The sequence below is a fragment of the Pseudonaja textilis genome, chromosome 2 (genome assembly GCF_049901715.1).
Source record: "Pseudonaja textilis isolate UNSWEBS1 chromosome 2, rPseTex1.2, whole genome shotgun sequence".
NCBI lineage: Eukaryota > Metazoa > Chordata > Lepidosauria > Squamata > Elapidae > Pseudonaja > Pseudonaja textilis.
Window position 1 is genome coordinate 110,730,837 of NC_141991.1, and position 20,233 is coordinate 110,751,069.

At 39.8% G+C, this 20,233-nt stretch overlaps 1 protein-coding gene across 1 annotated transcript in view; it reads right to left on the bottom strand.

Annotated features, from left to right (window-relative positions):
• The window catches only part of DNAH17 (dynein axonemal heavy chain 17), a 137,070-nt gene extending 122,992 nt beyond the window's left edge, over nucleotides 1-14,078 (bottom strand). Inside the window, exons 1-9 of the mRNA XM_087924917.1 lie at nucleotides 13,734-14,078; nucleotides 9,626-9,819; nucleotides 7,126-7,318; nucleotides 6,929-7,028; nucleotides 6,263-6,348; nucleotides 3,560-3,685; nucleotides 1,670-1,825; nucleotides 601-687; nucleotides 179-346 (exon numbers count right to left, since the gene is read on the bottom strand). Coding sequence (XP_087781043.1) covers nucleotides 179-346; nucleotides 601-687; nucleotides 1,670-1,825; nucleotides 3,560-3,685; nucleotides 6,263-6,348; nucleotides 6,929-7,028; nucleotides 7,126-7,318; nucleotides 9,626-9,819; nucleotides 13,734-14,078 — 1,455 coding nt within the window. The remainder of the gene's footprint in view (nucleotides 1-178; nucleotides 347-600; nucleotides 688-1,669; nucleotides 1,826-3,559; nucleotides 3,686-6,262; nucleotides 6,349-6,928; nucleotides 7,029-7,125; nucleotides 7,319-9,625; nucleotides 9,820-13,733) is intronic.
• Between the last annotated feature and the right edge of the window lie 6,155 nt (nucleotides 14,079-20,233).

Sequence of the window (20,233 nt, forward strand, 5' to 3'; positions counted from 1 at the left end):
GGACTTGCAGAGGTTATTAATTCTCACTCCCAATCAGAGAAGCATTTGGACCAATTTATATTACAAGAAATGTATTTGTTCTCTAACGATTATAAATACCAGGATTTCCTGGATTATACCAAGTAAATAATCAATCCGTTTTTATTAGTACATCTGTTTTTGTCATAAAAGGACCAACCTCATCTGCTGGATCTAATGGATCATATTTGCATTCTGCAAAAACTTTCACATGTTCAAGAACCTCTTCATAAATTTGGAGCACCAAACTCCCTAGGATGTTGCCTCTTACACCTCCCAGTTCAATTTTCTCCAATTTGAGAAATTCAATTGCAGTCATGTAAAGTTCCTTAAAAAGACATAAAACCATGTTATTCACAGATTTTTTTAAAAAATGTTTATTTTTAAAAGCGCTATTGTTCACAAAATGATTTTCTCTAATTCCAGAATTTTTTAAAAATGGAGTAGGATTTAAAAGTTTAGATTTTTATAACTACTGATATGTTATATAAATAATCTGCTTTTTTTCTAGAAGAATATATAATTTTATGCTAATTATTATTGCAGTCCTTTCCCATTTTATAGCAGCTACTTCATTCCTACCTCTATGGTCTTCAATCTGTGAAAAAATAAATTCATTCTTGTAAAGACAAGAGTGGAGGGAAATTCCCAGAACTGAGGTTCTTTATCCTGAAAACATAAATAAAAATATTTTATTTATTTATTAAATTCATTTATCGCCCATTTTGCTGCAATACCTAATATCAGGTCTCAAAAAAAAAGGTAGGAAATGTTTGCAAGAACTTGTCTTCTTACATTCGTTCCAATTTATGCTATTGGTGCCCATATATGGACCCTTCAATGAAATAATGTAATTCGTGTGACTGCTCTTTCTTTCCAAGGTATGCACATGGGTGATGGAAAGATGATCCAATCATGGTAGATGAATATATGTTGCCTCTACATATTGTTTTTCAGCAGTTTAGCTGTCCCATATCCTAATACCTTATTCTGCTTAAAATTTTGGTGAGAATCTTGTTTTTTGATTGTAAAAAGTTGGTGACGGCTGAATTCCTGGCAACAGGATACATTTGCCAATTTATCTCTAAGTTCATTAGGGCAGATATTTCCTGACAAAGGAAGTACATGCTGATGTTTTATAGAGGCAGTCTTCCATTAATCACCAATTGTTCAGCAACTATTTGAAGTTAATGAGGAAATTTATGGCTGGTCCTTTAAGTTGCAGCTATTGCAGGCTCTCCCCAATTGCACGATGACAATTTGGGCACTTGGCAACTGGCACACAATTCCAACATTTGCAGCATTCTGTGGTCATGTAATTGCCATTTGTGATCTTCACCACTGGCTTTTGAGAAGAAAATCAAGGGGGAAGCCAGCAGGACATTACAAATTGTGATCATATGACATAATGCTTAGCAACTTCCAGGACTGCTGTCGTATGTTGGCACAATCATGTGATTTTTTTTTCACTTTGTGAGCACATCGCTTAGCAACGGAGTTCCCAGTGCCAATTATAGTTGTTAACTAAGGACTTCCTATGTGATACTAATACTTTGCAAACCACCCTCTTCTTTCCCGTGCTCCGAGAAGCTTACAGTAATATTCCCTCCAAGATTCATCAGGGTCTGCTGCTCTTGCTGTTGTGGCTAACCTTAAAAAAAGAAGGCATCATATCGGTGGAGCAAAGGTCATAGGTCTTGTAGAGTTTCTCAATCACAGCAATGGCCACCTTGATTCCAGATAAAACCTCCTCAATTTCGCCTTGCAAACCTTTCAGAACTTCCTCAGGACTCAAAAAGTTACGTGTCTAAACAGGAAGAGAGGCAAACAAAGATGAACAGGGCTTATAAAACCAGACTCTGCAACTGAAATGTCATTAACATCTTATCAATCAATGGTGTCCTGCTTGAAGGGTTGTTTCAGTATCATAGTTACCAGATGAACATCTCCTTTGTTTGTGCTGGTATTTAAGTTCCTTTCAGCATAGAACTGAACTATCTAGTAGAAATGCCTCAGATTGGGTTATGGAATAGCAATAGCAAAGAGTAGAAAGCAGAATTTATGAGAGAAGGCCCAGAGTTGTTGACAAGTAAAGATTCCCCATCCTGGATCTACCTAGTCTATTCCCTTCTCTGGATGAAATGTTCAGACATCATCTGGAATGCTTCTCTCACAGTGCTTCTTTACTGGCAAATTACCTGGGTTGATTTGCAAAGTCCCTCAATCTCTAAAATCAGTATTTAGTATCAGGGCAAATTGTTTTCAAATCTCATATAAACTGGAGCCCACACCCTGAATGCACAAGGGGCTGTAATGGCATATCAATCACATGCAAGGTTGTCTTCCATCTTTAACACTGCAGATCAAGGAAGCTTGCTCCTTCATTTTTTTCCTTTGATTGTCAAATAAAAATTCTGGGCAACATTAATTCAGCAATCTTGAATTAACTGAAATAATTTCTAAAAACTTATATTGAACCATCAGACTAAATTGTAAGAAGAATAAAAAAGAGTCACAGCATTTTTTTGATACTTCAAAGCTGAATGACTTTTATTATTATTGTTCCGATTCATGAGACCCACACTTTCCTTGAATGCCCAGTGCAAGGGGGAGATGCCGTAAAGAAAGTGGGTGAGAGTGATGATCTTTCCTTAATTCTGCACCACTCTTTAGTCACTTGATCTATCAACACTAAGAGAAATATGCTACATTTATATTTGAGATTTTCTTGGAAGCCTTAAACAACTTAAGAAGAACGGGTAATGATAAATTTCATTTGAAATGATTTGTGTTATAAAACTCCTTTTCAATCTATTTCAGCAGGCAAGCAAGCAAGATTATAAAAATAATCTGTCAGTGGTAGTACATTCTACTAAGTTTACATTACATAAATTGCAGCTCTTTAGATCGATTCTAGAAGTTGTAAAGAAATCAATATCATCTTTGGTAACGGTGCCTGGCTAGACAGTGCTTTTGTTTGAAAGTTTTTGAGGTAATTGGGAAAACTTCTCATAATTTTTTTATAGTACTATAATCCTGAATTTGGTTTACTGTTTATACCTCCTAATGCGCATAAACTAACTCATCACAAGAAATTGGTTCACTTATTGTCAGATAGATTTATAATTCAAAGTATTGGGAAACTAAAATAGATTTTTTTTTTACTGGATTCTATTTAAAGCTGTAGGAAATTGCCCAGGCTGAAAAAAATAATACAACAATAACAGTCCTGGAAATTTTTTAGTGATAAACAAATTCAGTCAAATTTGTCACCAGATTGCTTAACTATATCTGTAAATCTTTTCAGAATAAATTGTACATGTCATGATTTTAGACTGACATTTTGTTCTACATTTTTGTTCTTCATTTCTTTTGAAAAATAATATAATGTAAGTATATTTAAAGAATAATAAGAGAAGCTTGGTTTCATTATTTCATTTTCATCGTTTCTGTGGCTAAACCCTTACAGTGGTCACAAACATCAAATTGATAAGGAAAACCCCTTCTCAATTAAGCATTTTTAATTTCCATAGTAAAATACCATTTCAATGAAGAGATTACAAATCTCCTGCAAAATGACAATGACCCGGGATGGAATGTTGTAATATTCAGAATTAGCCCAGATCAAGCATACTGTGTACATGATGCTATTGATGTGCGAAGACACCTGTATGGAAACAGCAGAAGAGAAGCTTCAACAAGGTGAAATAAACATTTTAATATTATTGCATATTTTTATGGTGTGCTGATCAAAATCATCTTTGCTAATCTGAAAATCCTATTCATGCTTCTGAATGTGTGAACAGTGTTCCTCAGGCTAGGGAAAAAGAACGATAATTGAGCAACTATAAACTACAGTATAAACAAGCACAGCTTACCCTTAAGTGTCTATGGAGATTCTCAATCATCCAGGTTATGGTTGTCCCAAATGAGCTTTTTCAAGAGGCAACTGGACTTTTTGATTTTCCTTTTTTTCTTTGAAAAAAGAAGCTTCTTGGATGAGAAGCAAAACATCTTAAAGAAAAAAAGAAAAACCAGAAAGTCCAGCTGTCTCTTGAAAAAGCACCTTTCAGAAAGCTTATCCTAAATTTTGCACTCACCCAAAGCATCCTCATTCCCAGAACCTCAGGAAAACGTTCTAAAGAAGTAGAAGCAACTAACATCCATTTATCTATTTATTTGATTTATTTGATTTGTCAATTGCTTACAAGATAATAGGTATAAGTATATACATAGTTATGAATACATGAAATGGGTACATATAAGAAAAATAAAAGAAACAATAGGACAGGGACGGTAGGCACGTTGGTGTGCTTATACCCCCTACAGACCTCTTAAGAAAGGGGTGAGGTCAATAGTAGACAGTCTAAGGTTAAAGTTTTGGGGGTTTAGGGAAGAAACTACAGAGTCAGGTAGAGTATTCCAGACATTGATTACTCTGCTGCTGAAGTCATATTTCCTGAAATCAAGTTCGGTGCGGTTAACCTTGAGTTTGTATCTATTGTGTGCTCTTGTGTTGTTATGGTTGAAGCTGAAGTATTCATTGACAGGTAGGACATTGCAATGTATGATTTTATATACCATACTTAGATCAGACCGAAGATGGCATAATTCAAGGTTTTCTAGGTCTTGAATTTCAAGTCTGGTGGCATAAGGTATTCTACAACGAGTAGAGGAGTGGAGAACTCTTGTGAAATATTTCTGGACTTTCTCAACTGTGCTAATATCAGATACATAATGTGGGTTCCAGACCGATGAGCTGTATTCGAGTATTGGTCTAGCAAATGTTTTGTATGCTCTAGTTAGTAGTGTGATATTACCAGAGAAAAAGCTACGTAGGATTAGGTTAACAACTCTTAATGCCTTTTTGGCTATGTAGTTACAGTGGGCTCTAACAATTAGATCATTAGAGATGAGTATTCCAAGGTCCTTTACAGAGCTTGGATGATCAACAAGATCTTGACTATTCAGCTTGTATTTTATTTTCTGATTTTTTTTTTGCCAGTATGTAAGACAGAGCATTTATTTGTTGAGATTTGAAGTTGCCATTTGTTTGACCATTCTGATACATAGTCAAGATCTTTTTGAAGGATAGCAGTATTGTCTGTGATATTGAACAGCTTTACATCATCAGCGAAAAGAAAGCAGTTGCTCTTAATATGATCACAGAGGTCATTTATGTAGAGTATGAAGAGAGTTGGTCCTAGAACACTGCCTTGGGGGACACCACTACTGACAGGTACAGAATTTGGTAGGACACTCCCATAATGAATAATGAATAATGCTCTCATAATGAATCAGTTAATGCTCTCAACATAATGAATCAGTTTACCCTCCTTCTCATTTTAATAATCACATGGAGGATTGTGCTTGCATGCTAAGTCAGGGCAAGGAGATTCTCTAAGACCAATGTTGGCTGTGGAATTCTAGGAATTGAAGTCCACAATCTTAAAGTTATTGAGGTTAGGAAACCTTGCTCTAGGCAGCACTCTATGGGCAAAAGTTGTCAGTTGCATAGAATGTCCCCCAAATGGCTTTTCCTACTCCCTACTCTCTTCATGGTGAACGAAGAGAACTTAGAATGTGTTGTGAGAAGATTCTCCCCAGCTTAAAACATTCCAGGAATACAGAGGCATAAGAGGACGACAAGAATTAAGTTTTACTGATAAAGTCTTACACTTCAAGCTGTATGTAGGAGGGCCTTCAATGGAACCATACGTGACCCCTTATATTTCAGTAGATTTGTGCAAGTTGATCATAATAAACATAAGTGTTGCCAAGCTATATTTTCTGCTTATGGTCCCTATCTACAAGTCATGATTGCCTTTCTAAAATATTTGGATTTTGTGAGGACTAATCATTGTTTGTGTAGGAAGTGGCAATAGCTTGTTTCCAGTCATTTTGGAATCAGCCATTCCCCTCTCCCCCCAGGCCTTCACGATTTCAAGTTTTAGTTTAATCCCAAACAATGTAGTCAGGATCTTTACTTGATCTTTGTGTGATAGTATCTTCCAGAGAATTCTCTCATGCTATTATCGCATACAGCTCCTCACCCAGCCTAGTGATCTTCAGATGTGTTGGACTTCATTGCCCATAGTATCTAGCCAGAGAAGCAGATGGTAGGCCATTTCTACTTGTGAAGTCCCGCAGCTGAAAAGGTCAGTATGACTTTTAAAAGTGATTTAGTGGCCGTAAGGTTCCCCATAGTGGGTCTCAAAACATTATTTCTTTATTTTTGACATACCTGGTGATAGTCAGCTTGTTCCACTTCCTCAAGTGTAACTTTTAGAGGCTGCAAATATAGGTTAATATCATCGGCTTCTCTCAATCCTGAATAAAAGGAATGCTTGAGAATAAGTGAATTAAGAAGAGGAGGAGAGCTGATTAATTTTTTAAATATAATTTTTTCATAATAATGGTTGGACTTGGAACATTGCAAATGCAGGAATCTGAAAGAGGGGGAAAGGAAGGGTAATAGGGAGAGCAATAGGCCCTGGAAATCCTCTGTTTAAAAAAATATGGTTGTAAAATACAGTATATTATATTACGTTGGTTGCTATTCCTTTGATTTCTAGAATCACATGCAACAGCTACTTACATAGGTTATGCACAGAGGTGGTATTCAGCAGGTTCTGACCAGTTCTGGAGAACCAGTAGCAGAAAGTTTGAGTAGTTCGGAGAACCGGCAAATACCACCTCTGGCTGGCCCCGCCCCACATCTATTCTCTGCCTCCTGAGTCCCAGCTGATTGGCTGGGTCTTCTTTTGTTGCCCTGCACAGAAGAACCAGAGCTGGAAAGCAGGTTAGCCCACCAAGCCACATCCACTAAGCCACGCCCACAGTACCGGTAGTAAAAAAAATTGAATCCCACCACTGGTTACGCAAGTAGATTTTCTAGCAAATAGTTTACCTGCAGATACATCCCTGAAGACATTCTTAAGTGCTGGCCAATAGCAGCTTTTTGCTCGCTCTAAAATGTCAGCAATCTTTTTGACTTGAGGCGCGTAAAGCTGAGGGGGAAAAGCAAAAGCCAGATCAGAAAACATGTCAGTCTTCAGTACCATAGGCTGATGTCCTTGCAAATCTGAAAGCAGCCCTTTAGCCTACCTGCTCATTTATGCATTGCAGATTGACCTGCCTACTGAACCAGAAATCAAATTCTACTCTGGGTAATGGGTTTAAACCATCCAGGAGAGGCTGGGCAGAATCCTTACTCAAGATATCTCGGATCTGATGAGACCAGTCAATAATTATTGTTTCAATGGAGTGTAGCAGGGAACTGTCCACAGTAGCAGGTAGACTTGAAAAAAAGTACAGAGAAGACTTAATAGTAAAGTGGAAATAATCTTAGCATTTGATTAAATACTTAACAGATCATATGTATAGCCTAAATAAGACATCATAGTGTGAGAAGTAGGATTCCTCTGTCCAATATATTTTCTGTTGCAGAGCATCATATACCAAATTCCTTGTGTGTCCAATCACACTTGGCCAATAAAGTGTTCTATTCTATTCTATTCTATTCTATTCTATTCTACAGGTGAAACTTGAAAAATTAGAATATCGTGCAAAAGTTCATTTATTTCAGTAATGCAACTTAAAAGGTGAAACTAATATATGAGATAGACTCATTACATGCAAAGCAAGATAGTTCAAGCCATGATTCGCCATAATTGAGATGATTATGGTTTATAGCTCACAAAAACCCCAAATCCACAATCTCAGAAAATTAGAATATTACGTGCAATCAATAAAACAAGGATTGTACATCAAACAATATCGGACCTCTGAAAAGTATAAGCATGCATATGTACTCAGTACTTGGTTTGGGCCCCTTTTGCAGCAATTACTTCTTCAATGCGGCATGGCATGGAAGCTATCAGCCTGTGGCACTGCTGAGGTGTTATGGAAGACCAGGATGCTTCAATAGCGGCCTTCAGCTCTTCTGCATTCTTTGGTCTCATGTCTCTCATCTTTCTCTTGGCAATGCCCCATAGATTCTCTATGGGGTTCAAGTCAGGCGAGTTTGCTGGCCAATCAAGCACAGTAACCCCACAGTCACTGAACCAGGTTTTGGTGCTTTGGGCAATGTGGGCAGGTGCCGTCTTGCTGGGAAATGAAGTCAGCATCCCCATAAAACTCGTTTGTGGAAGGAAGCATGAAGTGCTCCAAAATCTCCTGGTAGATGGTTGCGTTGACCCTGGACTTAATGAAGCACAGTGGACCAACACCAGCATATGACATGCCTTCCCAAATCAACACAGACTGTGGAAACTTCACACTGGACTTCAAACATCTTGCCTCTCCATTCTTTCTCCAGACTCTGGGTCCTTGATTTCCAAATAAGATGCAAAAGTTGCTCTCATCAGAAAAGAGGACTTTGGACCATGGAGCAACAGACCAGTTCTGTTTTTCTTTCACCCAGGTAAGACGCTTCTGACATTGTTTGTTGTTCAGGAGTGGCTTGACAAGAGGAATACGACAATTGAAGCCCATGTCCAGGATCCATCTGTGTGTGGTGGCTCTTGATGCACTGACTCCAGCCTCAGTCCACTCCTTGTGAAAGTCCCCAACACTTTTGAACGGCCTTTTCCTGACAATCCTCTCCAGGCTGCAGTCATCCTTGCTGCTTGTGCACCTTTTTCTTCCACACTTTTCCCTTCCACATAACTTTCTATTCATGTGCTTTGATACAGCACTTTGGGAACATCCAACTTCTTTTGCAATTACCTTTTGAGGCTTTCCCTTCTTATGGAGGGTGTCAATGATGGTTTTCTGCACAACTGTCAGGTCAGCAGTCTTTCCCATGATTGTGATTCCTACTGAACCAGACTGAGAGACCATTTAAAGGCTCAGGAACTTTTTGCAGGTGTTATGGCTTAATTAGCTGATGAGAGTGGGACATTTTGAGCCTAGAATATTGAACCTTTTCGCAATATTCTAATTTTCTGAGATTGTGGATTTGGAGTTTTCATGAGCTGTAAGCCATAATCATCTCAATTATGACAAATCACGGCTTGAACTATCTTGCTTTGCATGTTATGAATCTATCTCATATATTAGGTTCACCTTTTAAGATGCATTACTGAAATAAATGAACTTTTGCACGATATTCTAATTTTTCGAGTTTCACCTCTATTCTATTCTATTCTATTCTATTCTATTCTATTCTATTCTATTCTATTCTATTCTATTCTATTCTATTCTATTTTGTAAATAAAAAGCTAAAACATTCCCTAATGAAGATCCAGATTATGGGATTGGGTTCAATTTTGTAAATTGGATTCTGCATATAAGCACACTCAAATAGAAGGACACATTATATAAACTTTGGAATGAAAACTTTGGAATCTTTTGACGGCAGCTGGACAAGAAATGAATAAACATTGAAGAATGAATGGACAATGTGTGATTTCCTCAATAAGTGAAGGGAACAAGGTGCTACAGGAGACTGACATAAGGGCTCACTGAATATACCCACATATCATTTAGGTGATTATAACAATTGCCATTTAATAGTATATGCATCTATTTATTTGTAATGCCTATCCTCTCTCATACTCCACAAATTTACAGAAGGTGGCAGACATAACTGAATGGCATCCACCTGTCAAAGACTTCTGAGACACTGTCCAGAGCAGCCATGTTCTCTGGTAAAGGGAGCAGGGTTTTTCCTTTGATCTTTCCTCCCATCACAAACATCTCATTTTTCAGCCGGTGAGCCTGCTGAATCACATCTTCAGCTACTACTCTAGGCCATCCGCTTAGGTTTACACTTTTCATGAACAAGGAGTAGGCCACCTATAAGAAAAGGATTTTATTAGAACATATACTACTGGCTTAAAACACTTTTGAATTCTAAATTGTTTTGGATTTGGAAAAAAAAAAACAATTTTGAGCACAAAATAATTGTTTCAGATATGAAACTGTTTCACATTACAAACACATTGTTATTTTGGAGCTTTGACTTTGAAGCAATTCTGTTTCAAGTTAAAAAGAAAACTCGGAGCTCAAAGGTCTTCTGGAATTACCATGACACCCAGCTTTGAAAACAAAGCAACATTTTGGAGTGAAGTGACTGTTTTGACCTTGAAACAGGCTTTTGAATTTGAAATTATTACTTTATATCCTCCTAACAAGTGCTCTTTTTTCAATCATAACAGATCATGATACCTAATCAAACTAAAACTCTTCTGGAAAAATCCATTCTATTTTAAAACGTTCATGCCTGGAATTTTCTTACACAATAACAACATTTGTGTAATGGCACTATTCTTGTAGCTGTTACATCAGAGCTATGTCAGTGATATACTAGTAATATGCACAATGCTGGCTTAATAATAATGTTGTATGAGCACCAAACCTTTCTCTCTCACTTTCTAAGAAAAGATAAGTGCACTATTTTAGGCAAGGCAAGGACATTTCATTTTTAGGCCCAGTTAAACTGTTGAAGAAGCCGATAGATCTATGAAAAGATCAGTTTCAAAGTTTGAACTAAGGGAAATGTTTACCAATATTAAAATATCTCTATAGAAACATACGGGCAAGTCCATGGAATTTTTTTCTACTCCTTTTACCACTGATGGCCATAGGAGGTTTTGATATTTTCCTTCTTTGTAATGAAGTCATATGTGTCCTATCTCTGTATATGTGTATTTATGTGCATTTTCTCCTGAGGGACTAATCAGACTGTGTGCCCATATGGCACTTGCATAGTATGTATCTGTGAAAGTCCAAAACAGGACAGGTGGATGTGTGTTGCCTGTGTCTGAGAATATATTTGTGGTTCTGCTGTCTCTCATATTGCAGGAGTAGCAGTGGTGGGATTCAAAATTTTTTTACTACTGGTTCTGTGGGAGTGGCTTGGTGGGTGTGATGTGGCATGGTGTGGCTTCGTGAGTGTGGCTTGGTGGGCATGGCAGGGGAAAGATACTGTAAAATCCCCATTCCCTCCCCACCCTACTAAACTGCTTTCTAGCTCCATTCTCCTGTGCAGGGCAACAAAAGAAGACCCAGCCGATCAGCTGGGACTCAGCAGGGAGAGAATAGATGGGGGTGGGGCAGAGGTGGTATTCAGCAGGTTCTGACCAGTTCTAGAGAACCAGTAGCAGAAATTTTGAGTAGTTTGGAGAACCGGCAAGTACCACCTCTGACAGGAGATTTTACAGTATCCTTCCCCTGCCACGCCCACAGAACCACGCCCATGCCCACAGAACCGGTAGTAAAAAAATTTTGAATCCCACCACTGGGGTGGGGTCAGTCAGAGGTGGTATTTGCCGATTCTCCAAACTACTCAAAATTTCTACTACCAGTTCTCCAGAACTGGTCAGAAGCTGCTGAATACCACCTCTGGGGAGTAGCACTTTGTATACTCTCTGTAACTGAGTGGTGGGAGAAACGCTTTTATAGCATTGTTTTACCAATGCTTCGTAGTGTCATTTCCTTTTCACCGGCCTTCAGGCACATACAATCTCAGCCTGTTCCTGTCTTTGCATGCTTCTGGTGAGGAAATTGAGCATATCCTAAGGGCAGGGCAATGCCACATGCCATGGTCTTAATTGTGCACTATATCCCCATTTAAAAGGATGCCCAGATAGCAGGGCAGCCTCGACCTGAGTCTCCGGAGAACTGCTGTTAATTTCAATAGATAAATCATTTCATCCTGAGCTACAAATATTCTCCTTTATTGATAAATAAATCAACCAATATTTGGACCACCATGAGGCAGCCTCTGATGAGGTGCCCATCATATGTAAAAAGTAGCAAGATCAGTAATAGCAGGGGTGTCAAATTTGATTTCATTGAGGGCCGCATCAGGGTTGTGTTTGACCTTGAGGGGGCAGGTTGGCATGGCCAGGGTGGGCATGGCCAGCTCAACATCACTTGTGTCAGGAGTGCCTGTGGTGGCCCAAGTGCTCTGCCAGTGAAAACAGAGCTCAGGAGAGTCTCCAAAGCACCATTTTCACTGACAGAGGCACTGCGGGCCAGTCCTTTGCTGTTTCCAGGCCAGCCCCACAGGCCAGATCTAAGCTCCTTAGGCCAGATCCAGCCCTCCATTATAGGGAGAAGCTTAAGTTCACTGGTGACCACGACATTAATGCTATTTCTCTGGATATTTCACAGATTCTCTAGATATTTGCTTCATAATTCTACCTCTTGGGTCCATAAATAAGGAGAATATCTGTGATGAATGTAAACATCATAGGATTTTCTGGGAATATTCCTGCATGGACATACCAGAACAGCAGTCGCCAACTGGTGGGGGCACTGGTGGGCCACGAGAAAATTTTGGTGGGCTGCAGAGAAATGTCACCCCCAGAGCACTCCCCCCAAAGCAATTAATCCAGGCTGTGCAGAAACACAAGGCTGCACTGCCCATGTGGCCTCCGGGAACCCTCCCCGCCCACTCACTCCTTACCTGGCAAACTTGCCTGCTAAATTGCTATTTTTCCTTCCCCTCACCCCAACCATCAGCTGTTCTGCTGTGCCAGGAGATTTAGATTAGCTAGGAAGCAGGAAATGGTTGGATTTCTTGCTTTCTAGCTAGTCCTTAGATCTTCGACTCTGCTTTTAAACACAGCCAAACCTCCCTTAGGACTGAAGCTTCTATTATTCAGTGCAGACTCATGGCAAGCAAATTTTATGTAACAGACTGAGCTAGCCGATGGCAGATAGATAGATCACTGAATGATTCTGTGAGCAACTCAATATGCCTGCCTGCGTTGACTGATTTGGGGTAAAAGTTGCTCTTTTTTTAAATAAAAAAATACAATATTTACATACATGGTGTGTTGTGAGTAAATTTTATGAGTTTGCTTGCAAGCAAATTTTATGTGACAGACTGAGCTTGCCGATGGCAAATAAATAGATCTCTGAATGAAACTCTGATTCTGTGAGCAACTCAATCTGCCTGCCTGCTTTTCCTGATTTTGGGTAAAAATTGCTCTTTTATAAAAAAAAAAATTCAATATTTATATAAATATTTATAACATTTACATACAAGCCATGCCCAGCCAGTCACATGACCACCAAGCGACACCCATAAATTAGGCAACACCCACAGAACTGGTAGTGGTCCCTGGGATTTAAAATTATGAGTTGGTGGTCCCTGAGGTCCAAAAGGTTGGCGACCCCTGTACCAGAGGACTCAGTCATTTCTTTAAGCAGCAGGTACCACTGTGCAATTCCACAGTGTCCCAGACATTGGAAAGGAATATTACATTTTTGAAAAAACAAGAATAAAGAAAAGTAGCCAGAATCTGCTAGGTGTAATTTTTTATATTTCAATCGTAACTCTTTCTCCAAAGAGAACCAAACAAATTTTGGTTATGAGAATGCTGGAAAAGTGATTTATGACTGGTCCTTGCATTTCCAGTATACCCACAGTCACATGATCAAAATTTGGGCATTTGGCAACTGCCATGCATCCTGGGGTCACGTGATTGCCATTTGCAACCTTCCCAGAGTGCTTCCAACAAGCAAAGCTCTCACAACCATTATAGGAATTAGGATTGGGATTGGGAATGGGATTGGGACTGTAGCTACTGCATCATAATTGGCTTTATACAATAGTGAAAAACAATAGTTTCATCCAGTGGTGGGATTCAAATAACAACTGGTTCTCTGCCCTAATGATTTCTTCCAACAACCAGTTCACCAAACTGCTGAGAAAGTTAACAACCAGTTCTCCTGAACTGGTGTGACTGGAAACCTACCTCTTCCACAACAGCCATCATTTGCTCTACTGGGGAAGGACTGATATCTCCAACAATGAGTGCCTCCAGGAAGTTATCTTTGGTGATGTTTTCCCGCTTCTTTTTCACAAAATAAACTCCTTTATTTTTCAGTATTGATGGGAAGCCAAGGCAGGGGACTAGTTGTCCAGTAGGATTGAGGGTGATCACCAACGTTGTCACATCTGACTTCTCATAGAACTCATTGAGCATGGTATGAGTCTCTTCACTGGTTGCAAACTTGGACCATTTGTCAGGCTTAACATGAAGAGAAAGAGTGCAATAATTCTCTATGAAATCCAGTCGTTTATCAGCCACTGTTGTCATGTTGATTCCTCCTCAGCTAACCACAGAATGAACACAGCTGAGCAGATAACAATCTGGAAACTCTCCTCTCCCAATGTTATTTCCTGTCTTGGGAAAAAAAAACATTTGTTAAGGATTGGATGGGGAGCAATGGGTTGAAACTGAACTCTGCCTCTGGGTTTGGGGTTCTTTGGCCCATGGAGACTTGCCACCTTTGGTTTTCGATGGGGTTGTACTGCCCCAAACAGACCCAGTGCATAATCTGGGGGTTCTCATGGACTCACAACTCCTGCTCAATGCAGGTTGTGTGCCAGTTATGCCTTTTCCTGGATCAACAATCCCTACTCAGGGCCACTCATGCCCTAGTCACTTCCCATCTTGACTGGTCTGCATGGAGCTGCACTTAAAAAGTATCTGGAAGCTCCAATTGGGTCAAAATGTGGCAGCCCCACATGGTTTTATGCAGACTTTGGTGTGCATATGCATCACCCCTCCTGAAAGAGCTACAGTACATTGGTTGCTGACTTGTTTCTGGGTGCAATTCAAGGTGCTGGTTATCACCTTTAAAGCCCTTCATGGCTTGGGACCAGGTTATCTGAGGGACTGTCTCTTACTGATCACATCGACCTGACCCACTAGAGCAGGGGGGCAATGAATGTTGCAGATCCCATCCCCTAAGGAGGTATATCTGGTGGGACCCAGAAGAAGAGCCTTCTCTATGATGGCTCCCTCCCTTTGGAATATCATCCCTCCAAAAATGAGACCGGCCTCCACTCTGGCATTCTTTTGGAAGGCCCTGAAGACTTGGTTTTGCCAGAGGCTCTGGGGAACCCAGAGTGGGATGGAGCCCATCAAATGATTTATTTGACCATACGTTGTCGTCAGGGGTGGGTGGGGATTATTGTTTTTTATTTTTTATTTTTTCTATATTGTATTTTTATTGTTTCTAAACTGTCTAGAGTCACTGTGAGTGAGTAGGTGGCTATATAAATTTTCTAAATGAATAAAATAAATAAGTAAGTAAAAGCTGAACAATAGGCAGTGGTTGAATTCTCATTAGTCCTATCTACCTAGCATGGCCCAATAAGTGAGAAGATTGCCTTGTTTAGAGGGCTACATATTGCCAAAGAGTCCCTTGCTTTAGGGGATTCAAGATACTCACAAAAGGCTCCTCACACCCACAGGGAAACAGAGCTAAAGGATTTACAATGTTTTCCCTTACCTGGAGGCACCCAGCTGAAAACCTCCAACTGCCAAGGAATGTTGCTTGCAAGAGAAAAGTCTAGTGACATCATTTATCAACGGTCACACCTGCTAGAACCTTCTTCCACCTACATTCCCTCACTGGCCCTGTAGATAGCAAAATTGAAATTTCCCCTTTTCCTAGAATAATCTCTTCACTTGTTATGATTTGATCAAAGCAGAGTGAACTTTGATATACTTTTTGTATTTAGAATTCATTTTGTGGGAATCAACAGCTGTCCTGCAGGTGTCCATTGTAGATATTAAATGCCCTGCTGAGATGATATCTTACTGCTTCCTAAAGCCCCAAACAATGTTCACAAATAACATATTGCCAAGTTGCCTAGAAACTTGGGGATCAGGATTGTAGCTGAAGATCTTATTTTCTAAATGTAGGAGAGAAAACAATTTTACTTTTGCAAAGGGTTTTTTTTAAAGTGCACTCCAAAATACTTTTATTTTTTTATTTTTTTTATTATTATTATTTTTGTCAATTGCTTACAAGATAATAGTATAAGTAAAAAAAGCATAGTTATGAATACATGGATACATCTAAGAAAAATTAAAAAAAATATAAAAGAAACAATAGGACAGGGACGGTAGGCATGTTGGTGCGCTTATACACGCCCCCTACAGGCCTCTTAGGAAAGGGGTGAGATCAATAGTAGACAGTCTAAGGTTAAAGTTTTTGGGGGTCGGGGAAGAAACCACAGAGTCAGGTAGAGTATTCCAGACAACTCGCTAAGGCACAGCAGAAAGCATTTGTTAAGGGGAGTTAAAGTCTTTTTATAAGGTACAGAGGCAAATGATACATTCAGTATATGCGATGCATCAGAAAGCAAAAATCAAACTGGTGGGGGGCATGTGCAGGGGGTGGGGGCATGGGAGCATGCACAGGGGGTGGGGGCATGTGCAGGGAGTGGGGGTATGCATGGGGGGTGGAGGCTTGCCCCGGGGCGGGGGGCATGCACTGGGGCCAGCAGGCATGCACAGGGCTGGGAGCATGCACAGCAGCTGGGAGGCATGCGCAGGGGGCAGGGGGCATGCACCAGAGGTGGGGGGCATACACCGGAGGTGGGGGGCATGAACCGGGGGTGGGGGGCATGCATGGGGGCAGGGGGCATGCACGGGGGATGTGCATGCATTGCATTTTGGGGGGTCTGTGTGTGCACTTTGGGCACTTGGTAGCGAAAAGGTTAGCCATCACTGGTATAGGGTCTCCGCTTCAGCAGGAGGTTGGACTAGAAGACCTCCAAGGTCTCTTCCAGTGCTTTTACTCTGTTATCCTGGTCCCTGTTGTTTAATTCCTGAAAAGGTTAGTTCTCGCTATCAAAAAAAATGGTTTTGATTAAAACGAAAATGTAATTTCCTGAACTTCAGAGAAGTTATAGATGGCTTGTTAAAATGCTAATATCACCATTATGAAAATGCTAATAACAAAGCCTAAAATTTCAGATAACAGATGAAAAGCTTTTTCCCCTTTTTTCTTCACTTTGTTTCCTGACTATATAGCTTTTATATTCCTTTTCGCAAGGAAGAAAAACAAACACATAACCTACATTTATTTATTTAACATCAATTTTTGGAGACATTAACCAAGGCATCGCTCCATCTATTCAGCGTTCATTATTATTCTGGCTGCTATTGACAAATCAAAAGCTTCCCAACAAACATGGAGTGTATAAGAGCCACAGGGTGCTCCATAACAGATAACAGATAATCAGAGTTGGAAGGGACTTTGTAGGTCATCTAGTCCAACCCCCTGGAGACCCTACAGATTTCTGACAGATGGCAGTCCAATCTCTTCTTGAAAGTCTCAAGTGATGGCGCTCCCACAACTTCCAAGGAGAAGCTATTCCATTGGTTTCTCACTGTCAGAAAGTTTCTCCTTATTTCCAGGTTAAATCTCTCCATTTATTCCTTCGTGATCCATCACTTCTCTTTTCTTCATTCTGCTAATGACATTACGGTGTAAACAGAAGAGAGAGGTTTGAAGTTTATTGATACAAGTCAAGTTTACTTTTAATATAGCTCTCTGGTTTTTACCTTACCAGTTGCTAATAAAGGGCAACGTTTACTGAAGTTTGTATTTGTAGTTTGTAATTTATATATTGCGCACCAGTGATAGTTCACCCATAGCCTGACAGGATACTCCACTAACATAAGAAATCAAACTCCTCTTTCATATACTGTTGGCCAAGCAGTCTTGGACTTTAAAATTTTTTTAAAAATGTTGGCCGCAAAATTTCTGGGAGGAAACACTTATGTCTCAGATTATGTTCTGTGACGGCAACTGCATGTTTCACATAAGCATGATGGAATTGTAGCTCTTGGATGAACATCTAGAACGACAACGATGTTTGCCTCATTCAACATTTCTGAGGGCATATCACCTTTAACAACATAAACACACACACAACATCCATACATGGTATGGATTCTTTTTGTGTTCCTTCTTGCTACCTGATGACTTCATATGGGTTATAATTAGACACAATGGATACAAAATGACCCTTTCAATGCCAACCAGCTAATAAACCAACAACTGCTATTGAAGTAGGAGTGTCCTGAAATTCTTTTGGGTTCTGTATTTGTTATTTGTGAAGGAAATAGAAATGGAAGAATAGAATTGCATTCTTCAATTATTATGTTCCTGTGCCTGTCTCTTACCTTCGAGATAAATGCCACTAGAGTCTATTTCTTCATAAAACAGAAACCTTCGCCTATCAATATTACTACATTTTCACCTTTTTTTTCAAAGACACTAAATTGTGGATGACACTTCTTTTTAAAAAATATTTAATGACTGTCAGATTTTTTTTCTCTCTCATATAGACGAGACATTGCATTGTTGATCAGGCTAGCAACTGAGTCATGTGTTGCAGCATCTGTGCAGCACTGAAGAAGTGATAAGAGGATCTATCACTTAAAATAGTGTGACATGCCCCCGTCGGAGCCTGAATCCAAGGAGGAAGACAAACAGCTGACAGGGAATGGGAGTGTGGCTCTGTTGGCTGTGGAGGAAACTGGGGAACAAGGGAGAGGGAGTTCGGAGGAAGGCCCAGGCCCACCGCCTCTTCATCCTAGGGCACACAGGAGGAATGGAGAAGAGAGCAACATGGGTTGCGTGGCTTATGGGGGAGTTGACTTTGCTTATCTGTGTTCCTGGCATCTTCCCAACCATGCTGAGTTATTGCCGTGCTTACACATCTGGAATTCTTGCTCCTGTCCTGTCAGACTAATTATCTCATTTTGCCTTGATTGGACTTATAGCTACAGTTTTTGTTGACCACATTTTGAACTTGATTCTCTGCAGCCAAAGGCTATTCCTGGGAGAGTTTTTCTCCAACCAGAAGGTAACCAGGACATTGGGGGCAAAATTGGAGCTAATAAAGGGACTCTTACTGATTATCTGACTGTGTTGCCTTTGTGCCATGCCCTGGGTTATCACATAGTGTTTATCGTCAAGAGTATATCCACATAAGTCTTCTCCTCACAGAACTATTAATTTACTCGATTGTAGCACTTTTTTTCTATAGCAATACTGCATAGCTTTATAATCAGATTCTCAGTTTCAGTTCTCAATATCTTGAATGATAAAGCAACAGCAGGCAAGAAGTGCCTGAAAAGCAAGAGGCCTGGTGCCTATTGGGGCTGATGAACAAGAGTCTGGCTGATATAAGAAGCTTTTTCAACTCAGCCAAACTTAAATGAATGCCACCAAATATGTCCTACACAACACACTAGAGGCAGGTGTGGGTGAAAAATCATATCTCAAAAGGCATGATTCCTGGAAAGTAGTGATTCAAGGAAGAGTTGAAACTCTCAGAATCAGGCAAGCTGAACAGGGCATTGATTTCTGGGAAAAATGTGTCTTATTGGTTATGGCAGAGTTTCCCAAATTGTCAGGTGTTCCTCACTTGGGGATATGCAGACGGAATCCAGGGGAGGCATGAAAACCAGAGGTGCTATTCAGCAGGTTCTGACCAGTTCTGGAGATCCGGTAGCAGAAATTTTGAGTAGTTCGGAGAACCAGCAAATACCATCTCTGACTGGAGATTTTACAGTATCCTTCCCCTGCCACGCCCACGAAGTCACCCCCATAGAACCAGTAGTAAAAAAATTTGAATCCCATTACTGGTAAAAAACCTTTTATTATATGTAGTTCAAGAAGTTCATCTTGCCTAAACTTTTATTGTATTGTTTTCATTTTTAATATGTGTTCATTTTGATGATTAGATTTTTAGGAGAAGTGAAGACCTCAAGGGTACACTAAAGTGAGGTGTGATGGCAAAATGTTTAGGAACCCCTCTGTTATGGACTGTGTTCCTGGGACTTTAAAAGAATAAAGAACCTCGATAAAAGGGCAATTATACTATGGTGGATATTTCTGGACTCTATAAAATATCTAGTTAGTCTCTTTCATACTGTATTTAGGCTTATAAATGTTCATTTGTCTCTGCAGAAAGTGGTTGTTTATAAGGCAGAAATGAAAAATCCATTAAAGGGATGGTGAAGTGATTGATTGATTGCAGCATCAAATCATTTTAACTTCCAATGGCATACAGGATGAAATACCATAAAACAAACTTTTTAAAAAAAATTGAGATAAACATTCCAGTTTCATAAAAATTACTATTTCAACTCCCCTGAAAGATGAGGCTACAAACGCATACATTTTCTGGATTAGCTGTAGGAATATTAGTTCTGAATGCATAATATTAACGGAATGGGGCAGTGGTGGATTCAAATTTTTTTACTACCGGTTCTGTGGGTGTGGCTTGGTGGGCATGGCAGGGGAAGGAAACTGTAAAATCTCCAGTCAGAGGTGGTATTTGCCAGTTCTCCGAACTACACAAAATTTCTGCTACTGGTTTTCCAAAACTGGTCAGACCCTGCTGAATCCCACCTCTGGAATGGGGTAAAAGGAAGAT